Source organism: Lycium ferocissimum, chromosome 3 (assembly GCF_029784015.1).
Source record: "Lycium ferocissimum isolate CSIRO_LF1 chromosome 3, AGI_CSIRO_Lferr_CH_V1, whole genome shotgun sequence".
Lineage (NCBI taxonomy): Eukaryota > Viridiplantae > Streptophyta > Magnoliopsida > Solanales > Solanaceae > Lycium > Lycium ferocissimum.
Window position 1 is genome coordinate 66,654,878 of NC_081344.1, and position 20,946 is coordinate 66,675,823.

General features: G+C 34.9%; 1 protein-coding gene across 1 annotated transcript; it reads right to left on the minus strand.

Moving 5' to 3' along the window:
• Nucleotides 1-13,144: 13,144 nt before the first annotated feature.
• LOC132051193 (uncharacterized) lies at nucleotides 13,145-19,584 on the minus strand. Its single transcript, XM_059442448.1, has 4 exons — nucleotides 18,152-19,584; nucleotides 16,118-17,703; nucleotides 15,037-15,309; nucleotides 13,145-14,054 (listed from the first exon to the last, which is right to left on the minus strand). The coding sequence occupies exons 1-4, from the start codon at nucleotides 19,359-19,361 to the stop codon at nucleotides 13,836-13,838; spliced, it is 3,288 nt and encodes a 1,095-aa protein (XP_059298431.1). The 5' UTR covers nucleotides 19,362-19,584; the 3' UTR covers nucleotides 13,145-13,835.
• Nucleotides 19,585-20,946: the final 1,362 nt, after the last annotated feature.

A 20,946-nucleotide genomic window follows, 5' to 3' on the forward strand; every position in this document is an offset into this window, starting at 1 on the left:
TATATTTTCAACTAATTTCTTAATACGTTAGCTACTGCAATGTATGTCCGTCGAGTAGCCGAATGATTAGTAAAGATTAGATCAATATTATAAAAATTAAAGTTTGAGTAATAGTTATGTAGCCCTAGCACTATTTTTAAAGGCATTTGCGTGCAGGCCTCATTAGAAATCTTGGCCTTTTGGTCGTGGAGAAGGGCGTGAATGGGTGGGAACATAGAGATTTGGAAGAGTTATTTTTCTTGTATTTTTATGTATGGGAAGGGACAAAGGGAAAGTGAAGTTTGTCGAGGCGGTCAGCACATGCCGGTTACGACTACAATGATTGTAGATTCTTCTGTTGTTTCTACTATTACCAATGATTCGTTCTGCAAGTTATTAACTTGGTGGGTTTTTCCTATTTTTTCCTTCATTTCTTCTATTGCTTTTTTTCTTTTTCTTTGTTTCGGTTGATTTGATTGTGCCTACAGTGTAAAGTATTTCCTTTTCTTGTCTTTTTTTTTTTTTAGGTACTTTGCTTTTGATACGTTAATGTGTGGTTTTTGGAAGCATTGTTAGGGTTGAAGGCTAATTTTCTACAGTAATGATCAAGGAATTGTGTCATTGATAGTCGTCTTATGCCTGATTTTTCTAGGAAATGGGCATCCTTGTATCCTGGATGGAAATTATTTTAAGCTATTACGGATGCTTGTCATGGCATTGCATAGTTAGATATAGTCCGTTATTTGCATCAGAAATTCATGTGTTGTTTGCTTCTAGTTTTGGAGAGGTCCATAGGTGGTACATTGCATGTGGAAATTGCATGACAATTTTTTCAAACAACATAAAATGAAAAATAAGACACATAAATTAAAACAAATGAATCACGACAATGTTGATAATAACAATAACTATGCCGCAATCCCAAACTTATTGAAATTGATTACATGAATCCTCACTAATCATATTTATACATTAACACAAGGAAGAACACGGATAATATATTTTCAACTAGTTTCTCATCACATGCAATGCACGTGTATGTCGATCAAGTAGCACATGATTAGTTCAAGATTATATCAATATTATTAAAATAAAAGTTTGAGTAATAGTTATATAGCCCTAGCTTACCATCTGAGTGTTGTGTTTAAAGGTGACTGTGCGTGCCACATCGGAAACCTTAGCCGTGTGGTCGTGGAGAAGGGCGTGAATGGGTGAGAACAAATAGATCTGGAAGAGTTATTTTTCTTTTATTTTTATAAGGGACAAAGGGAAAGTTAAGTTTGTCGAGGCGGTCAGCACATGCCGGTTACGACCACATCGACTGTAGATTCTTCTCTTGTTTTGCAATTATCGATGATTCGTTCTGCAAGGAATTAACTTTGTGGGTTTTTCCTATTTTTTCCTTCATTTCTTGTATTGATTTTTTTCTTTTTTCTTTGCTTCCATTGATTTTATTGTGCCTGCAGTGTAAAATATTTCCTTTACTTGTCTTTTTTTTTTTTTAGTGCTTTGCTTTTGTTACGTTTATGTGTGGTTTTTGGAAGAAATGTTGGGGTTGCAGGCTGATTTTCTGAGTTAATGATCAAGGATTGGCATCCTTGATTGTCATCTTATTCCCGATTTTTCTGGGAAATGGGCATCCTTGTATCCTTGATGGAAATTGTTTTAAGATCTTATCACGGATGCTTGTCGTGGCGTTGCATGGTTGGATATAGTCTGTTATTTGCATTCGAAATTCACGTGTTGTTTGCTTCTGGTTTTGGAGAGGTCCATAGGTGGTACGTTGCGTGTGGAAACTGCATGACATTCTTTTCAAACAACTTAAAAAGAAAAATAAGCCACATAAATTAAAACGAATGAATCACGACAATGTTGATAATAACAATAAGTATGCCGCAATCCCAAACTTATTTAAATTGACTACATGAATCCTCACTAATAATGTTTCTACATTAACACAAGGAAGAATGTGGGTAATATATTTTCAATTAGTTTCTCGGCACGTGAAATGCACGTGCATGTCCATCGAGTAGCAAATGATTAGTGCATGATTATATCAATATTATTAAAATAAAACTTTGAGTAATAGTTATATAGCCCTAGCTTACCATCTGAGCGTTGTTTTTAAGGGCGACTGCGTGCAGCTTCATCGAAAAACTTGGCCTTGTGGTCGTAGAGAAGGGCGTGTATGGTGAGGGATTATAGAGATTTGGAAGAGTTATTGTATTATTAAGCATGGGAAGGGACAAAGGGAAAGTGAAGTTTGTCGAGGCGGTCTGCACATGCTGGTTATAACCACAGCGACTGTAGATTCTTCTATTGTATCTGCTATTACCAATGATTCGTTCTGCAAGGAATTAACATGGTGGGTTTTTCCTATTTTTTCCTTCATTTCTTGTATTGGTGTTTTTCTTTTTCCTTGTTTTCGTTGATTTGATTGTGCCTGTAGTATAAAGGATTTTCTTTTCTTGTCTTTTTTTATTTTATTTTTTTGGCGCTTTGCTTTAGTTACGTTTATATGTGGTTTTTGGAAGCATTACCTTTATTGTCGTCTTTTGGGGTTGAAATGGGCATCCTTGTATCTTTTTGTTTTAGTAATGATCAAGGATTGGTGTCCTTGTTTTTGGTCGTCTTATGCCCGATTTTCAAAACACATAAATTAAAATGGGCATCGCAATCCCAAACATATTGAAATTGATTGTATCTACATTAACACAAGGGATGGAATATTGTTTTAAGATCATGTGTTATCAATGGATGCAAGATTTGTCGTGGCGTTGAGTAATGGTTGGATATAGTCCATTATTTGCATTCGAAATTCACGTGTTGTTTTTTTCTTGGATTTTGGAGGGGTCTATAGATGGTACATTGCGTGTTTTTCCTATTTTTTCAATCATTTCTTGAAACTTTTTTTCTTTTTCTTGACATTCTTTTCGTTACAATTTAAAAAGAAAAATAAGACCCATAAAATAAATGTTGATTATAACAATAACTATGTCGCGGCGTTGCATGGTTGGATAAACTTATTGAAATTGATTACATGAATCCTCACGTTGTGTGTAATCATTTTCAATCATAAAAAGAAAAATCTACATTAACATAAGGAAGAACATGGTAATATAACTTTCAACTATGTTTTCTAACACAAGGAAGAATGTGGGTAATGCAATTGCACGTGTATATCCATAGCAAATGATTAGTGCGATTATATCAATATTATTAAAATGATTAGTACAAGCTATTATATAAATATTATTAAAATAAAAGTTTGAGTAAAAGTTATAGTAGTCCTACTTACCATCGAGCAATAATGTTTTTAAGGCATTTGCGCGTTTCTTGTATTGGTGTTTTTCTTTTCCTTGTTTTTCGTTGAAACCATGGATTTTCTTTTCCGCTTTGCTTTAGGTTTATATGTGGAAGAAGCGTGAATGGATGGGAACATAGAGATTTGGAAGAGTTATTTTTCTTGTATTATTATGTATGGGAAGGGACAAGGGACAAGTGAATTCTTTTTGTCGTAAAATAAATGTTGATTATAACAATAACTATGGTCCCAAACTTGAAATTGATTACATGAATCCTCACTAATCATATTTCTACATTAACATAAGGAAGAACATGGGTAATAAACTTTCAACTACTTTCTATGACCACAACAGTATGATGATTGTAGATTCTTTTAAAAGTTTGAGGTTATATCTACTCTTATCGATGATTCGTTCTGCAAGGAATTAACTTGGTGGGTTGTTCCTATTTTTTCCTTCTTCTCTTGTATTGCATTTTTTCTTTTTCTTTGTTTCCATTGATTTGATTGTGCCTGAAGTGTAAAGTATTTCCTTTTCTTGCTTTTTTTGTTTTTTTTGGTACCTTGCTTTTGTTTCGTTTATGTGTGGTTTTTGGAAGCGTTGTTGGGGTTGCAGACTGATTTTTTGTACTAATGATCAAGGATTGGTGTCCTTGATTGTCGTCTTATGCCCAATTTTTCTGGGAAATAGGAATCCTTCTATCCTGGATGGAAATTGTTTTAAGCTCTTATCATGGGTGCTTTTCGTGGCGTTCCATGGTTGGATATAGGCCGTTATTTGCATTCGAAATTCACTGTTATTTGCTTCTGGTTTTGGAGAGGTCCATAGGTGGTTCGTTGCGTGTGGAAACTGCCTGACATTCTTTTTAAACAACTTAAAAAGAAAAATAAGACCCATAAATTAAACGACTGAATCATCACAACGTTGATAATAACAATAACTATGCAGCAATCCCAAACTTATTGAAATTGATTACATGAATCCTCACTCATCATATTTGTACATTAACACAAGGAAAACGTGGGTAATATATTTTCAACTAGTTTCTCAGCATGCACTTGTATTTCCATCAAGTAGCAAATGACTAGTGCAAGATTATATCAATATTATTAAAATAAAAGTTTGTGCAATAGTTCTATAGCCTTAGCTTACCATCTGATCGATGTTTTTAGGGCGACTGCGTGCGGCCACATCGGAAACCTTGGTTGTGTGGTCGTGGAGAAGGGCGTGAATGGGTGGGAACATAGAGATTTAGAAGAGTTATTTTTCTTGTATTATTATGTATGGGAAGGGACAAAGGGAAAGTGAAGTTTGTCGAGGCGGTCAGCATATGCCGGTTACGACCACAGCGATTGTAGATTCTTCTGTTGTTTCTGCTATTACCGATGATTCATTCTGCAAGGTATTAACTTGGTGGGTTTTTCCTATTTTTTCCTTCATTTCTTGTATTGCTTTTTTCTCATTTTCTTTGTTTCTGTTGATTTGATTGTGCCTGCTGTGTAAAGTATTTCTTTTTCTTGTCTTTTTTTTTTTTTTTTTGGTACTTCGCTTTTGTTATGTTTATGTGTGGTTTTTGGAAGCATTGTTGGGGTTGCAGGCTGATTTTCTGTAATAATGATCAAGGATTGGTGTCCTTCATTGGCGTCTTATGCTCCATTTTTTTGAGAAATGGGCATCGTTGTATCCTGGATGGAAATTGTTTTCAGATCTTATCACGGGTGCTTGTCGTGCCGTTGCATGGTTGGATATAGTTCATTATTTGCATTCGAAATTCACGTGTTGTTTGCTTCTGGTTTTGGAGAGGTCCATAGGTGGTTCGTTGTGTGTGGAAACTCCATGATATTCTTTTCAAACAACTTAAAAAGAAAAATAAGACACATAAAATAAATGTTAATAATAATAATAACTATGCGGCAATTCCAAACTTATTGAGATTGAATACATGAATCCTCACTAATCATAATTCTACATTAACACAAGGAGGAACATGGGTAATATATTTTAAACTAGTTTCTTAGCACGTGCAATGCACATGTATATCCTTCGATTATCAAATGATTAGTGCAAGATTATATCAATATTATTGAAATAAAAGTTTGAGTAATAGTTATATAGCCCTAGCCTATCATCTGAGCGATGTTTTTATGGGCGACTGCTCGCATCTCATTGGAAACTTTGGCAATGTGGTCGTGGAGAAGGGCGTGAATGGGTGGGAGCATAGAGATTTGGAAGAGCTGTTTTTTTTGGTACTTTGCTTTTTGTTATGTTTACGTGTGGTTTTTGGAAGCATTGTTGGGGATGCAGGCTGATTTTCTGTAGTAATGATCAAGGATTGGTGTCCTGCATTGGTGTCTTATGCCCGATTTTTCTAGGAAATGGGCATCCTTGTATCCTGGATGGAAATTGTTTTAAGATCTTATCACGGATGCTTGTCGTGGCATTGCATGGTTGGATATAGTCCTTTATTTGCATTCTAAATTCACGTGTTGTTTGCTTCTGGTTTTGGAGAGGTCCATAGACGGTTCGTTGCGTGTGGAAACTCCATGACATTCTTTTCAAACAACTTAAAAAGAAAAATAAAACACATAAAACAAATGTTGATAATAACAATAACTATGCAGCAATCCCAAACTTATTGAAATTGATTACATGAATCCTCACTAATCATATTTCTACATTAACACAAGGAAGAACATGGGTAATATATTTTCAACTAGTTTCTCGGCACGTGCAATGCACGTGTATATCCATCGAGTAGCAAATGATTAGTGCAAGATTATATCAATATTATTAAAATAAAAGTTTGAGTAATAGTTATATAGCCCTAACTTACCATTAGAGCACTATTTTTAAAGGCGACTGGGCGCGGCCACATCGGAAACCCTGGCCGTATGGTCGTGGGGAAGAGCGTGAATGGGTGGGAACATAGAGATTTAGAAGAGTTAATTTTTCTTGTATTTTTATGTATGGGAAGGGACAAAGGGAAAGTGAAGTTTGTCGAGGCGGTCAGCACATGCCGGTTACGACCACAGCGACTGTAGATTCTTTTGTTGTTTCTGCTATTATCGATGATTCGTTCTGCAAGGTATTAACTCGGTGGGTTTTTCCTATTTTTTCCTTCATTTCTTGTATTGCTTTTTATCTTTTTCCTTATTTTCGTTGATTTGATTGTGCCTGTAGTATAAAGTATTTTTTTTCTTGTCTTTTTTTTTTTTTTGGGTACTTTGCTTTTCTTACATTTATGTGTGGTTTTTGGAAGCATTGTTGGGGTTGCAGGCTGATTTTCTGTAGTAATGATCAAGGATTGGTGTCCTTGATTGGCGTCTTATGCCCGATTTTCTAGGAAATGGGCATCGTTGTATCCTGGATGGAAATTGTTTTAAGATCTTATCACGGATGCTTGTCATGGCGTTGCATGGTTGGATATAGTCCGTTATTTGCATTCAAAATTCACGTGTTGCTTGCTTCTGGTTTTGGAGAGGTCCATAGGTGGCACGTTGCGTGTGGAAACTCCATGACATTCTTTACAAACAACTTAAAAAGAAAAATAAGACGCATAAAATAAATGTTGATAATAACAATAATTATATGCAATCCCAAACTTATTGAAATTGATTACAGGAATCCTCGCTAATCATATTTCTACATTAACACAAGGAAGAACATGGGTAATATATTTTCAACTAGTTTCTCGGCACATGCAACGCACATGTATATCCATCGAGTAGCAAATGATTAGTGCAATATTATATCAGAATTATTAAAATAAAAGTTTGAGTAATAGTTATATAGCCCTAGCTTACCATCGGAGCGCCGTTTTAAGGGTCGTGTGGTCGTGAGGAAGAGCATGAATGGGTGGAAACATAGAGATTTGGAAGAGTTATTTTTCTTGAATTATTATGTATGGGAAGGGACAAAGGGAAAGGGAAATTTGTCGAGGTGGTCAGCAAATGCCGGTTATGACCACAATGACTGTAGATTCTTCTGTGGTTTCTGCTATAATCGATGATTCATTCTGCAAGGTATTAACTTGGTTGGTTTTTCCTATTTTTTCTTCATTTCTTGTATTGCTTTTTTTCTTTTTCTTTCTTTCCGTTGATTTGATTGTGCCTGCAGTGTAAAATATTTTCTTTTCTTGTTTTTTTTTTTTTTTTGGTACTTTGCTTTTGTTACGTTTATGTGTGGTTTTTGGATGCATTGTTGGGGTTGCAGGCTGATTTTCTATAGTAATGATCAAGGATTGGTGTCCTAGATTGTCGTCTTATTCCCGATTTTTCTGGGAAATGGGCATCCTTGTATCCTGGATGGAAATTGTTTTAAGATCTTATCACGGATGCTTGTCTTGGCGTTGCATGGTTGGATATAATCCGTTATTTGCATTCGAAATTCACGTGTTGTTTGCTTCTAGTTTTGGAGAGGTCCATAGGTGGTACATTGCGAGTGAAAACTACATGACATTCTTTTCAAACAACTTAAAAGAAAAATAAGACACATAAATTAAAACGAATGAATCACGAAAATGTTGATAGTAATAATAACTACGCCGCAATCCCAAACTAATTGAAAATGAATCCTCACTAATCATATTTCTACATTAAAGCAAGGAAGAACATTGGTAATAAATTTTCAATTAGTTTCTTGGCACGTGCAATGCACGTGTATGTCCATCGAGTCGCAAATGATTAGTGCAATACAATATTATTAAAATAAAAGTTTGAGTAATAGTTATATAGCCCTAGCTTACTATCTGAGCGATGTTTTTAAGGGCGACTGCTAGCGGCCTCATTGGAAACCTTGGCAGTGTGGTCATGGAGAAGGGCGTGAATGGGTGGGAACATAGAGATTTGGAAGAGTTATTTTTCATGTATATTATGTATGGGAAGGGACAAAAGGAAAGTGAAGTTTGTCGAGGCAATTAGCACATGCCAGTTACGACCACAATGACTGTAGATTTTTCTGTTGTTTCTGCTATTACCGATTATTCGTTCTGCAAGGTATTAACTTGATGGGTTTTTCCTATTTTTTCCTTCATTTCTTGTATTGATTTTTCTCTTTTCCTTTGTTTCCGTTGATTTGATTGTGCCTGCCATGTAAAGTATTTCCTTTTCTTGTCTTTTTTTTGAAACTTTGCTTTTGTTACGTTTATGTGTGGTTTTTGTAAGCATTGTTGGGGTTGCAGGCTGATTTTCTATAGTAATGATCAAGGATTGGTGTCCTTGATTGTCGTCTTATGCCTAATTTTTCTGGGAAATAGGCATCCTTCTATCCTGGATGGAAATTGTTTTAAGCTCTTATCATGGATGCTTTTCGTGGCGTTCCATGGTTGGATATAGGCCGTTATTTGCATTCGAAATTCTTCGTTATTTGCTTACGGTTTTGGAGAGGTCCATAGGTGGTTCGTTGCGTGTGGAAACTGCCTGACATTCTTTTTAAACAACTTAAAAAGAAAAATAAGACCCATAAATTAAACGACTGAATCATCACAACGTTGATAATAACAATAACTATGCAGCAATCCCAAACTTATTGAAATTGATTACATGAATCCTCACTAATCATATTTGTACATTAACACAAGGAAAAACGTGGGTAATATATTTTCAACTAGTTTCTTGGCATGCACTTGTATGTCCATCGAGTAGCAAATGACTAGTGCAAGATTATATCAATATTATTAAAATAAAAGTTTGTGCAATAGTTCTATAGCCTTAGCTTACCATCTGATCGATGTTTTTAGGGCGACTGCGTGCGGCCACATCGGAAACCTTGGTCGTGTGGTCATGGAGAAGGGCGTGAATAGGTGCGAACATAGAGATTTGGAAGAGCTATTTTTCTTGTATTATTATGTATGTGAAGGGACAAAGGGAAAGTGAAGTTTGTCGAGGCGGTCAACACATGCCCGTTACTACCACAATGACTGTAGATTCTTCTGTGTTTTATGCTATTATCGATGATTCATTCTGCAAGGTATTAACTTGGTGGGTTTTTTTTTTTTTTTTTCCTTCATTTCTTGTATTGTTTTTTTCTTTTTCTTTGTTTCCATTGATTTGATTGTGCCTGCAGTGTAACATATTTTCTTTTCTTTTTTTTCTTTTTTTTTCTTACTTTGCTTTTGTTACGTTTATGTGTGGTGTTTGGAAGTATTGTTGGGGCTGCAGGCTGATTTTTTGCACTAATGATCAAGGATTGGTGTCCTTCATTGGCGTCTTATGCCTGATTTTTCTGGGAAATGGGCATCCTTGTACCTGGATGGAAATTGTTTTAAGATCTTATCACGGATGCTTGTCGCGGCATTTCATGATTGGATATAGTTCGTTAATTGCATTCGAAATTCACATGTTGTTTGCTTCTGGTTTTGGAGAGTCACGTGTTCGTTACGTTCATGGTTGCTTCTGGTTTTAAGATCATACTTTGTCCCGTACTTCTCAGAATTGCGATCTATCAATTGCATTGGAAAGAAGACTCACTGAACTTTAATATACATAGGTTATGGATTCCGTGAATCCTCATATTCTAGGAGATATGTCTCTCTCAATTTGGACCAAAAATCATGTCCGAAATTCTGCCAAGTTTTCCCAAATTCTCAACAAACCTAATTTATTTGATTCGCTTGATCCCAAAAACCTTTAAATACTTATCTAACACTTATTAAAAATCTTCCTTAACCGTATTGGTGTATCATAGCCTCTCTGGACTCACGTTATTTTGATTACGACGCGAAAATTTATGAGGTGTAACAGTGGAGAAGGACGCGAACATAGAGATTTGGACAAGCTCTTTTTCTTGAACTGTGCCTCTTAACAGGAAAATGAACCCTTTCACCTTTGCTCTAATCATGATCATGCATGACTATAGGATCATCAATACAGCCTGTAGGTGAAATGTTTGCCAAAGGTCTTGAAAATCCTGGTGGAGGTACATAAATATAACAACTGCATGAGACATAATAGCAATATTTGTTCCTATTTTTATAATGAGGATTTAATAGCACTTATGTTCCCCTGCCATTTGTAAATTCCGATTTTAGTCATTATCGTAATATTTGGTAGCCTGTTTGATCAATTTTTTTAAGATATGGGTATTTTGAAAAGTGTTTTTTGTTAGAAATACTTTTAGAGAGTAACAGTTTGCATTTAGCTAATCAATCTAAAAATTACTTTTGTCAATATTAATTAGAGTAATAATTTGTGCCTGACCAATGTCCAAAAGTACTTCCGAGGTTTTGGGTTCGGGGGGGGGGGGGGGTACTTCTTTTTTTTTTAGCTCCTAAAAATCATCTTCTGTTACTATTAAAAGCACTTATTTTTCTCTAAAAGCTTGCCCAAGCACTTCAACTTTTCAAACCAAATACTTTTAAAAAAAAAAAAAACAATAAACATTTTTTGCTTCCCAGAAGCTTGGCCAAACAGACTATTAAGTGTATTTAATTTCAATTGATTGAAATGTGCACTTCTAATCCATATGCTAGTGAATTAACACAAATTTAATGAATTATTAATTGTTTAATCATTCATGTATTATGAGCATCTAAAAAACAACATCTCCTACTATTTAAAAACACTTATTTTCCCCAAAAGCTTGGTCAAACACTTCTACTTTTCAAAATAAGTACTTTTTAAAATAAAAAATAAAACACTTTTGGCTTTCTAAAAGCTTGGACAAACAGGCTATTAAGTGAATTTAATTTTAATTAATTGAATGTGCACATCTAATCCGTCTGCTAGTGAATTAACACAAATTGAATGAATTATTAATTGTTTAATCCTTTAATCAGTCATGTATTATGTTACATTTTGTACTGCTCATCCATTTTGCGGATAATTATATTTCTAAAAAGATCTAAATACAAGCTATATTTCTTATATAAAGGACAAGTAAACATTATAAGGATTAAAATTAAAATTTAGTAATAACTAGGGATCATAATATTATTACCCCTCTAAATTTTGTTGGTTTCTGATTTAGGAAAATCTTCTTTTTATTATTTTAATGAAATATGATAAAGCCACGCAGGAATTTTGTCTTGATTAATTATAGGCAAACAGAAGAGTAACTCTATACGTACATCTCCTATTACTAATTTTTAAACTCTCGTAAAGATGGGATAAATATGGGGTTATTATCTTTTTTCTTTGAGGGAAAATTTATTTTTTTTTAAATTGAAGCTGGCTTTTCTGATACTTGCATACGGAAATACTTATCCGACCTTGTATTTATATCAACATGAAGTGCAAGTGCTTTTGTCCGGATAGTGTAGGCTAATTCAGAATTTAAAGCTTATGGGTTCTAAAATTTATTATATGTATATATTTAATAAATTTCTTAACAAATATACGGGATTTCGAACAAAGCTACCAAATTCTGTTGAATTCGTACTTTCCAAGCTAGCTCCTCCGGATAGGTAGGATAATATTGGGAAAAATTTAATTGTGAGTGCATATTACTTAATCATATTTAAGTGATAAAATTCAAAGAGATCAAATAGGAAAGGATACTCTGAATCATAGAACTATAATGAAATATACAATCAACCAATATTTATCGTATGTTTAGAAAAGATATCTTGCTTTCATTGATGTAAAACACTCCAAAAAGAGTAGGTTTTTGCCAATAACACCGGGCTAGTGTGTAATGCTATGAGTGTAAAATCAAAGAGCAATTTTGTCATTGAAACTAATGCATTACATATCCTCTTTTTTTTCTTTTTTTTCTTTTTTTTTTGCTAACACGAGACACTAATCAAACAGAGAATTTCAGCTAAGTTAAGATATAAAAATAGTAAAGTAAGATGCCCTGCTGCTTTCCCTAGAAAAAATGGAGCAAGTTTTGCGGAAGGCAAAAAAAAAAAAAAAAAACTAGAAAATTAAATGGGATAGTTCCGCACAAGTTCATAAAGCAGAGACAAAATTTAAATAACAGCACGAAACTATTCTTTTAGTGCAAATCTCCCACACACATTAGTCCAAATAAATATGGGCAATTCGCAGAATTACCCTTCTTTTGGGGTGGTCTTTAAATTTTGCCCCTCATATTTATAGTCTTTAAATTTTGCCCTTAATAATTGTGGTCTTTAAATATTGTCCTTCACTTAGATACACGGGTTAGGTTCGAGCCCTATTTCGCATAAAATAAAAAAATAATTTGGCAAACGGGGGTGAGGGAGTGTACCCCCCCCCCCCCCCCCGGATCCAAACATCTGATTTAAGGAAAATTAAAATTATGCCGGAGGGGGCATAGGTTTTCCTCAAGCATAGTTTAGTTATGCCTTATGGGACAGAACTTTTCCTTAAGGAACTATGCCTTACGGGACAAATTTTTAATTAAGGCATAACTAAAAGTATGCCCTATAAAATGTAACTTTTCCAAAGCATAAAGACTTTTGCCCTTATAAGGCAAACTTTTAATTATGCCTTAAAGAAAAGTTTCGCCTTATGGGATATACTTTTAGTTATGTCTTATGGAGCATACTTTTAGTTGAGGCATAACTAAAGGTATGCCCCATAAGGCGAAATTTTTCCTTAAGGCGTAACTAAAAGTTTGCCTTGAAAAGTAAAAAAAAAAAAAAAAAAAATATATATATATATATATATAAGTACGCCCTACTCATAACTTTAGTTTTTTCCAGGGATCGTATGCGGATCCGGCATACACTCCTCTCCGTACTGCCTTGCGATTTTTTTTTTTTTAATGCCTGAGCAGGAGTTCGAACCCAGAACCTTAGGTATCCGAACGAAGGGCAAAACTTAAAGACCACAAATATGAGGGGCAACATTTAAAGACCACCCCAAAAGAAGGGCAATTCGCGCAAAAAAAATGAATAAGTATTAGCAGCCTAAAAGAAATTTTAGGCTATCAAATCGCCAGCATATAAATTTCTATAAGAAGTGGGATTAGTAACATAAAAAATTAAGGGAAGTTGCTACAACATGTTTTGTCATTATGTATAAATTCTAGTTTACTACATCCTAAAATACTATACAACAGTGAATTTCCTCTGGCTCTCCTATGTGTATACATCAAACTTCATGGAGTTCCTATACACCAATATCTTACAGGTAAGTTTGAGTTACACGATTGAGGAGTTTCATGGTAAAAATCTTCCACCATGCAGAAAGAAGAAACAATCTATGTTGCTCGGAATGTTGCCGCACTAGTGTCAAATCCTTTAAAAATGCTTTAGGAGGATCCGACAGGCAGAAAAAGTCTCATGGGAAAATCTTCCACCATGCAGAAAGAAGAAATGTTGCTCAGGCTCTCCTAAAATGATGCCGCACCGTGTCAGATCCTCCAAAATTGTACTACTTTTAGGGGATCCCGACATGCACCTGGCAGCATTTTTGAAGAGTCTGAACAACATAGAAACAAGTACATGTTCATTTTCTGAAGAAAAACAAAAACAAGATTCTTAACTATCCCTCATTAATCTTTAGCCTTTTCTTTACTGTCTGTTCTCTCACTGTGTGACTCAATGTTTTTCTTTTCCTTTGCTGCTGTAACATTACCCTTTTGTGAAGTTTCTTCACTTGCACTAATAGGATCATGTGGTAAATTTTAATTCTTGTTAGTTGAAGAGGAACCAGAATTTGCAACATCACTTGACTTTTGATGTTTTGTGGTGTTGTTGGAAGACACCACAGTGGTCTTGTTTGGTGATTCTACATGAGATTCAGAAACTTCTTTGAGGCTCATTTTGGGTAAGTCCTCCTGCTTCTTGTCATCATTGAGGTTAGTGGATTCTTCATGAGATTTCTCTTCGTCATTGGATGGTCTCTGCTCAGCATTGCAAAACCAAAAGGAAAAAGTTTCAATGTGAAGCTTAAAATCGATGATGAAGTCAGGAATTTCGCTACAGTATAGTTTTCTGTGTATATAGTACAATTTATGGCACAGGATAAATGACCACCCTTTAGTATGTGGCTCCACACTGCTTGAAACAGAGTTTTCAAGCACAAACATATGATAGAATGAACGTAGTAACAAAATGGCATCTATTTATGCTCTTTCAAAGAGTATAAGTTTTTATGCTGATAGTGCAAAACTAGGAAAACCTTTTCTCTAAAGGGTTGTCTGGTTTACCATACTAACAAAAATAATCCTAGCATAAAATTCGGCAATAAGTAATATCATGTATGTTTTGCTGTTAAAGAAAAATACATACAGTATTTGGTTGGCCTTATTAAACTCCGCATTGCTTACCCCCCCCACAAACCCAAAAAAAGGGCGGTATTTGTGAACTATTGTATGCGTGATAGAATGTGAAATAAGACACCTGTATTAGTTTTACATGGCATGAGTAACTAAAGATAAAGAAGAGGCTTTTGAAGTAATCAATCCCTGCATAATGATTCAACATTATTATTTACTGCATAACAATCTATGTATCGTTATTCATTGCATGAACAATACATTCATTATAATCCCTGCATTTCTAATCTGTGAACAAAATGAACTTGAGGTTTTTACACTGTCAGTATATAACTTAATTAACTAAAGGAATCGTTTGTTCCAGTCTAGATTGTAGGTTCCAGAAAAACAGCTAGTTGCATTCTTACAATTATCAAAATTATGCATCTTTTAGAGTGAATAAATTAAGTTCTACTTGTGCTGTGCTTATTGCTAACAGAAATTATATACACTCACAATGTATATTTACATTATCAGTGCTATTTAACTCGTCGTAGCAGGTTGACTGCCTTATTTTTCAGATAACTAGTTTCACTTGTTATAGATAGTTACGTGCAGTGAAACGTACCGTTTTAGCATCTGCATGATGAAGTTGGTCTGCTACAGATTGGACTAACGAAGCCCTTGTGTTTCTAGACATTCTTGGACTTGGACTTTCACCTATTTGCTCCTCCATATCAAGGTTTAACAGAGGGCCTTGACCTGCTGAGGACTTCGGTTCGAGTACAGACTTTGGTGATGATGTACAACTCGAGGCTGTAGGGACTTCTCGAATCGTAGAATGTAAGCTGATGGAGTCTTGATTGACAGATCTCTCCAATGGAATTCCAGGTATAGAATCCTAAATAATAGAAAACAACAATTTAATGAAATTTCAAAGTCTATAAGTGAGAATGCTTAACAATTGGTGTCCTAGATATTGATTTGCTATACATAACTTGAAAATGCAGCCACAACTGCATTTTTTGATAATTTTCTACAGATTATTTGTTGTTTTGTGAGGATCTAGACTTTGTTTTTTTTCTTTTTCTGTTGCTTTAAAAGTTCTGAACTAGAATCAAGACGCCCAGTCCTTCCTTTTAGATATATCTTTCTTTATCAAGAAACTCTAGTCACAAGATAATTGTCGTTGCCTCCTTAGCAGATATCATTTTCTTATTAGGTTACTAGTCACTAGAGCAAAAATACATGGAATTATTGCATATCTTTGGAAAATCTTTTGACTTACTTTCTTTTGAGTAAATGATCATTTCCCTGGTGACAAGAGACACTGCTACGCTGATGCATTAGAATTTTATAAAACATAAGACAAAAGTTGATAATTCTGATTTTTACAAAGTACAAACTACACATGTTGTCAGCCTTTAACAAATCGATACACAGCTAAATTCTGAAAAAAGTTTTTGTTTTCATGTTAGAGTTCAACTTCCATTAGTTAGATTAACTTCGATATTCTATTACGTATAATTTTATAAACACTTGTGACCAATGTTAAATGTTTCTCTGGTTTATACAAACTACAAACTTTATATCTTTTTCACCTTTAATAAGTTGATAAAAGCTAAACTCTGACAAAAGGTATTGTTTGCATGAAATAGCTATTTTAACTTGCATAATCTCATCATGGTCAATTCATTAAATCATCAAACCTGCATTCTCTTCTGTTCTTCAGAATTTGAGCAGCTTTCATTTGCTGAGAATTTTGGTTGAATCATAGAGTTGGAAGAGAGGGATGAAGTAGAGGCAATTGGAACTTGTTTGAACACCAAATCTTGCGGTGATGATGATGCTTGGAAATCTTCAATACTCTGGCTAACTGTATTATCACGAAGTGTTTCCCGAATGTTATTTAAAGTGAGAGATTTTGAATTTTCTGCAGACTTCTGTGTCTCTGAATGTGGAACTGAACTTTGCACTGTCGGATTTTTTAACTTAAGTGTTGAGCACTGAGAAGTGCTTGGATCACAACTTTCAGCAGTTAGTACTTCATCTGGCTTATTATTTTTTACATTGCATGTGCCTACTTGTTGAGCCTCCGAATGCATCTCTTGACCAAAATTTGAACTAGTTGCAAAATATGGTTGCGATACGGACTTAGATGATGACGTACTAGAGGCTTCAAATGAGTGATGTCCTTGTCCAATAGTTGAAAATTCCACATTTTCGCTATGTTGTTCGTTGACGGAAGTTGAATTTTCTATTTCTGAAGGTAATTCTGAAACTTGTAATGTCGAATTGCTTAAACTAAGATCTGATTCCTGTGAAGCAATTGAATCTGATCTCTCACTAGAGATGTTCATTGACCTATTATCATTTTGTACCTGATCAAAATTCGAAGGGGATCCTTGTTCAACTAAGCAATTTGGTTGTAAAACAGATGTCGGTGAGACAAGTGAATTTGACGCGAAAGGGAGTTGTCGTACTGAAAATTCTGGTTGTAATAATGAACCTTGAAATCTTTCACTAACTACAGAAAGTCCTTCCGGCCTTCGCTGTTGATAACTGCGGCTAGCTTGATTCCTGTCTGTCCTTGGAGGTGGAAATGAGGTTGAACCGATGGAATCTGGTCCAATTGTCCGTTCTGATGGAAAATCATGTGGCATGTTATGGAACCTCGAAAATCCAAATTCTACTATATCTTGTTCGGTTACCTCACGTACTTCTCTTGAATTCGATTCATTTTCATCTACTCTAGCTAGGTGAGATGAAGACATCAGTGTTGTGTTTTCATCTGCGATAGCTTTATCTATCTCCCCGTCTATAGAAATTTCTTCATCCGCGGATGAGCTCCCATCGTTTGTCAACAGAGGTGAACCGACTTCAGAAACCTCCACTTGCAAGTCAGAATCAATAGACTGGCCGGGAGCGCGATGCATGGGACGATTTGGATAGTAAATCCGTTCGTCTTCCTCTCTCGTGTTCTCCAACAAGGATGAACCGGAATGTGACGGATCACTTGATAAGTTCCTTAGAGCAGGAGAAGCAATAGACTTCAAGATTGCATCTTTGTCTATCTTATAGAATGGTTTATCGTCTTCTGAAGAAGACGATGAACTTGTCCTATTGCTAATGTCTTCCACTAGTACTGACTTTATCTGTACTTCACTATTGTCTTTTTCATCCTGATTATTATCCTGACCTTCCCTACCATGATCTCCTTTATTCGCCGGGTTCATCTCCAGTTCAGATGCTTGAGATGGTACTTCTTCGGCTATTCTATCATTATCTTCCCTACCTGCAAAAAGATCACATTTGTTAAATTTCATTCAAATAAAGTATTAAAGGTAGCGCTGAATGAGCTTGCTCACGTTGCCGGTATCAAGCCCCAGATAAAGGAGGAGGGTTGCGATAAGTTAACAGCCAACATAAAACTAGTTATTTTATGATTAATCCGCACAATATAGAATAAGTGGTATAACATGTTACCGTGAATGCATGCTTGGTTAAAATAGTGATGGAGCTAGAATTTTCATTAAGCTGATTCAAAATATAAAGAAGTAAATATACGAAGAATGTAAGGGGATTCAAAGCCTACTATATATGGTACATAATAATTTTGACCTTGTATACACTGTATAATTTTTCGACGAAGAGGATTCGCATGAACCGCCTTTTCCGTACCCTAGCTCTGCCCATGCTTTGTTTGAACCTCGATAGTAAAAAGAATAGACGTATCAGTTTACCTAATCGGTGTCTCGATTTGGAACTTTCGGATGCCTCCGGAAACCTTTGCCCGGATGGAAGATCAGAGCGAAGAGTTCGTTCGCATTGATCATGGTTTAAATCCCCTGGAAATGAAGCCCCTATTTGGAAGCTTTCATGCCTGGATAACATCAATTCCTTCTGTTCTTGAGCTGACATGAACTCTTGCATAAAACTTCCACCTCTGACATTAGGTTTCTCTTCATGTTGATCATATGGAAGGTCAAAAGGATTCCGATTTGGTCCCAAAATTGAAGGGGCCGAACCCGGGGTAGGTGAAAATGGACTAGTTGATTCTTTGTTCTTTGGAATTAAAATTGAGGAAATTGGAGCAAATGTTTCTTTGCACCCTATATTCATCAGTGATCTTCTAACCTGGAGGCTAAGCATCTTTCGTGCTCGTCGTCTTGCCATTAAACTTTCCAATCTTTTAGTCCTTTCAATCTCAGAAAGTCCAAGATCCATGAGATTCTTTTCATCATCATCTTTCCATTGCACAACCTTATTTCTTGCCCCTTCATATTCTGTTTGATCACCAAAACATTCTGTTCTTCTCTCATACATACTACTAAAAGATTTAAAACATTTTCCATTGGCTTCATAAGAGCAATCCGAATAAGCAGGAGGCCTTGAATTCTTGAAAATACTTGAGCTGGAAGAGCATTCAGCACGATCACTTATCGAATGCACTTCCACCTCTCGAATATCTTTCAATTTTTCTTCTACCAACGCACCTTTGTCGACAAAATCATGATCACTAAAAGGTATTCGAAATGATGCACCTTGCATAAATTCCTCAGCGCCATTTTCTATACATTTCTTGGATTTTCTTCGCCTAACAGATCTAGCTCGAAGAAAAGCCTTTTGTTTATTGTCAATGACATCATCATCATCGTGATCTTTATCAACATGACTGATATTCCTAGAAGGTTTCGAATCAACATCTCGTTCGAAGTGTTTAAAATTTGGGATGCTAAAAAAGACTATAAGAAGAATAGTGAAAAATAACAAAAGGGGTAGGGAATAAATGAAAAACCAGGTGATTGATGGTGAAAGAGCCAAAAAAAGGATGAAGAATAACAAAGTGCATGAAATAAATGGATGTTTCTTGGCAAAAGTGAAGGAAAATTGTAAAGAATTTTTAACATGTTTACATATCAAATTCCTAATATTGCTTGACTCAGTAGCCATTTCTGTCTCAAATGTTGTATCATCAGGAAACTTTTGCTAAAAAGGTACATGAATCTCAAATTATCTAACAAAGATTATCTAGACAAAAGGGAAATGGATATAAATAAAAAGAGACTCTCATCTTAATTTATCTGGATAAAGAATTCTCTTTTGAAGGATTAAAGGATGACAAGAAGATAAATGGCACATGATAGGAGAAACTCTGAAGAAAATTGGACATGATGATGAGAAATGTCTCTTTTTTTTACCAAGAAAAAGTGGGATTGAGAAATTTTGTTCATTTTTGTGCTTGTCTGGTTAGTGAGATATTCTCCACCATCCTTGCTCCTGTTTTTCTGTGATAACTAGAGATTAGTATTTTTAATCAAACATACGCATAGTATCAATGCACCTATTTTATTTTTCTTTTTTTGACTAATTGCGAGGAGCTAATATACATAAGTCTATATTTTTAGGAAAAATAAGTTATATAGTCCGAATAAAAAACGATGGATTCACATGCATTTGTTACTAAGCATGTACTCCCTGATTACTGATTAGGGTTGCGCACTATTCAGATTAATTCAAAAAATCAAACCGAACTGAATCTTTTTGTTATTTGGTTTGATTTTTTGGTTTTTATGGGTTGGTTTTGGATTTAAGATTTAGAAATTTTGGTTTCTTGGTTTGGTTTTTGATTGGCAATAATCGAAAACCAAAAAAAAAAACGAATTATTTCATTCTTGGTACATGGACACTAAAGAAATGATCAACTAGCATTAACTAATTTCTACATTCTATTTTGATTATGATATTAGACGTATAAGTTTATTCTTGTTGACTTGTTCTATTATGTTTTTATAGGAGACTAAAAGTGTTTGTCTATCTCATCAAATATATATTGTATCTTATCAGTAGTAGTCATTATTTCAATCATGTGAATTGAATTTAGAAAAAGTATTAAAGAGATTAGACATTACCACTTCTCATTCTTTATAATACTTATTCGTTTCTGGATATTCAAAAGATATAACCATTTGATTATGTTAGATTTGTGTTTTCTTATATGACACAACTGGATAAACCAAATTGGAAAAAAAATTGAATCGAGAAAAAAAAAATCGAACCAAACAAAATTTATTTTGATTCAGATTGAATGGCATTTTTACAAAACTGAGAAATCGAAATCGAAAATCCAAATGCACGCCCCCTGGCCGTGATAGAGGTAAGATCTTATGTACTCAAGGGTGAGTTTTTTCCATATGCGTAAACTTTGATGGACGTACTTACCTGATAGATATGCTTATAGAAGGTAATTGATATTCAATGTAATAATTCAGTGTGCGCTAATTGACTCAAAACTACGCTAAAAAAGTAAAGCTAACATTTTATAAAGCTTGCATTCCTCTTTGTTGCCCTCTTCTTGCACCGCCGAAAAAAAAAAATGAAGCCCATCCACTTTGACATCCGAAATTCATTGTTCGATTGTTCCAAATTCGCATCGAATAGTCCAACTTGGGGTAAGCGCTCTCTATCAAGAAGTTCTCTACGTTTTTGCCCAGAGCGTCCCCACATCTGGCTGCTCTTTAAATATTTTCCCCAAATT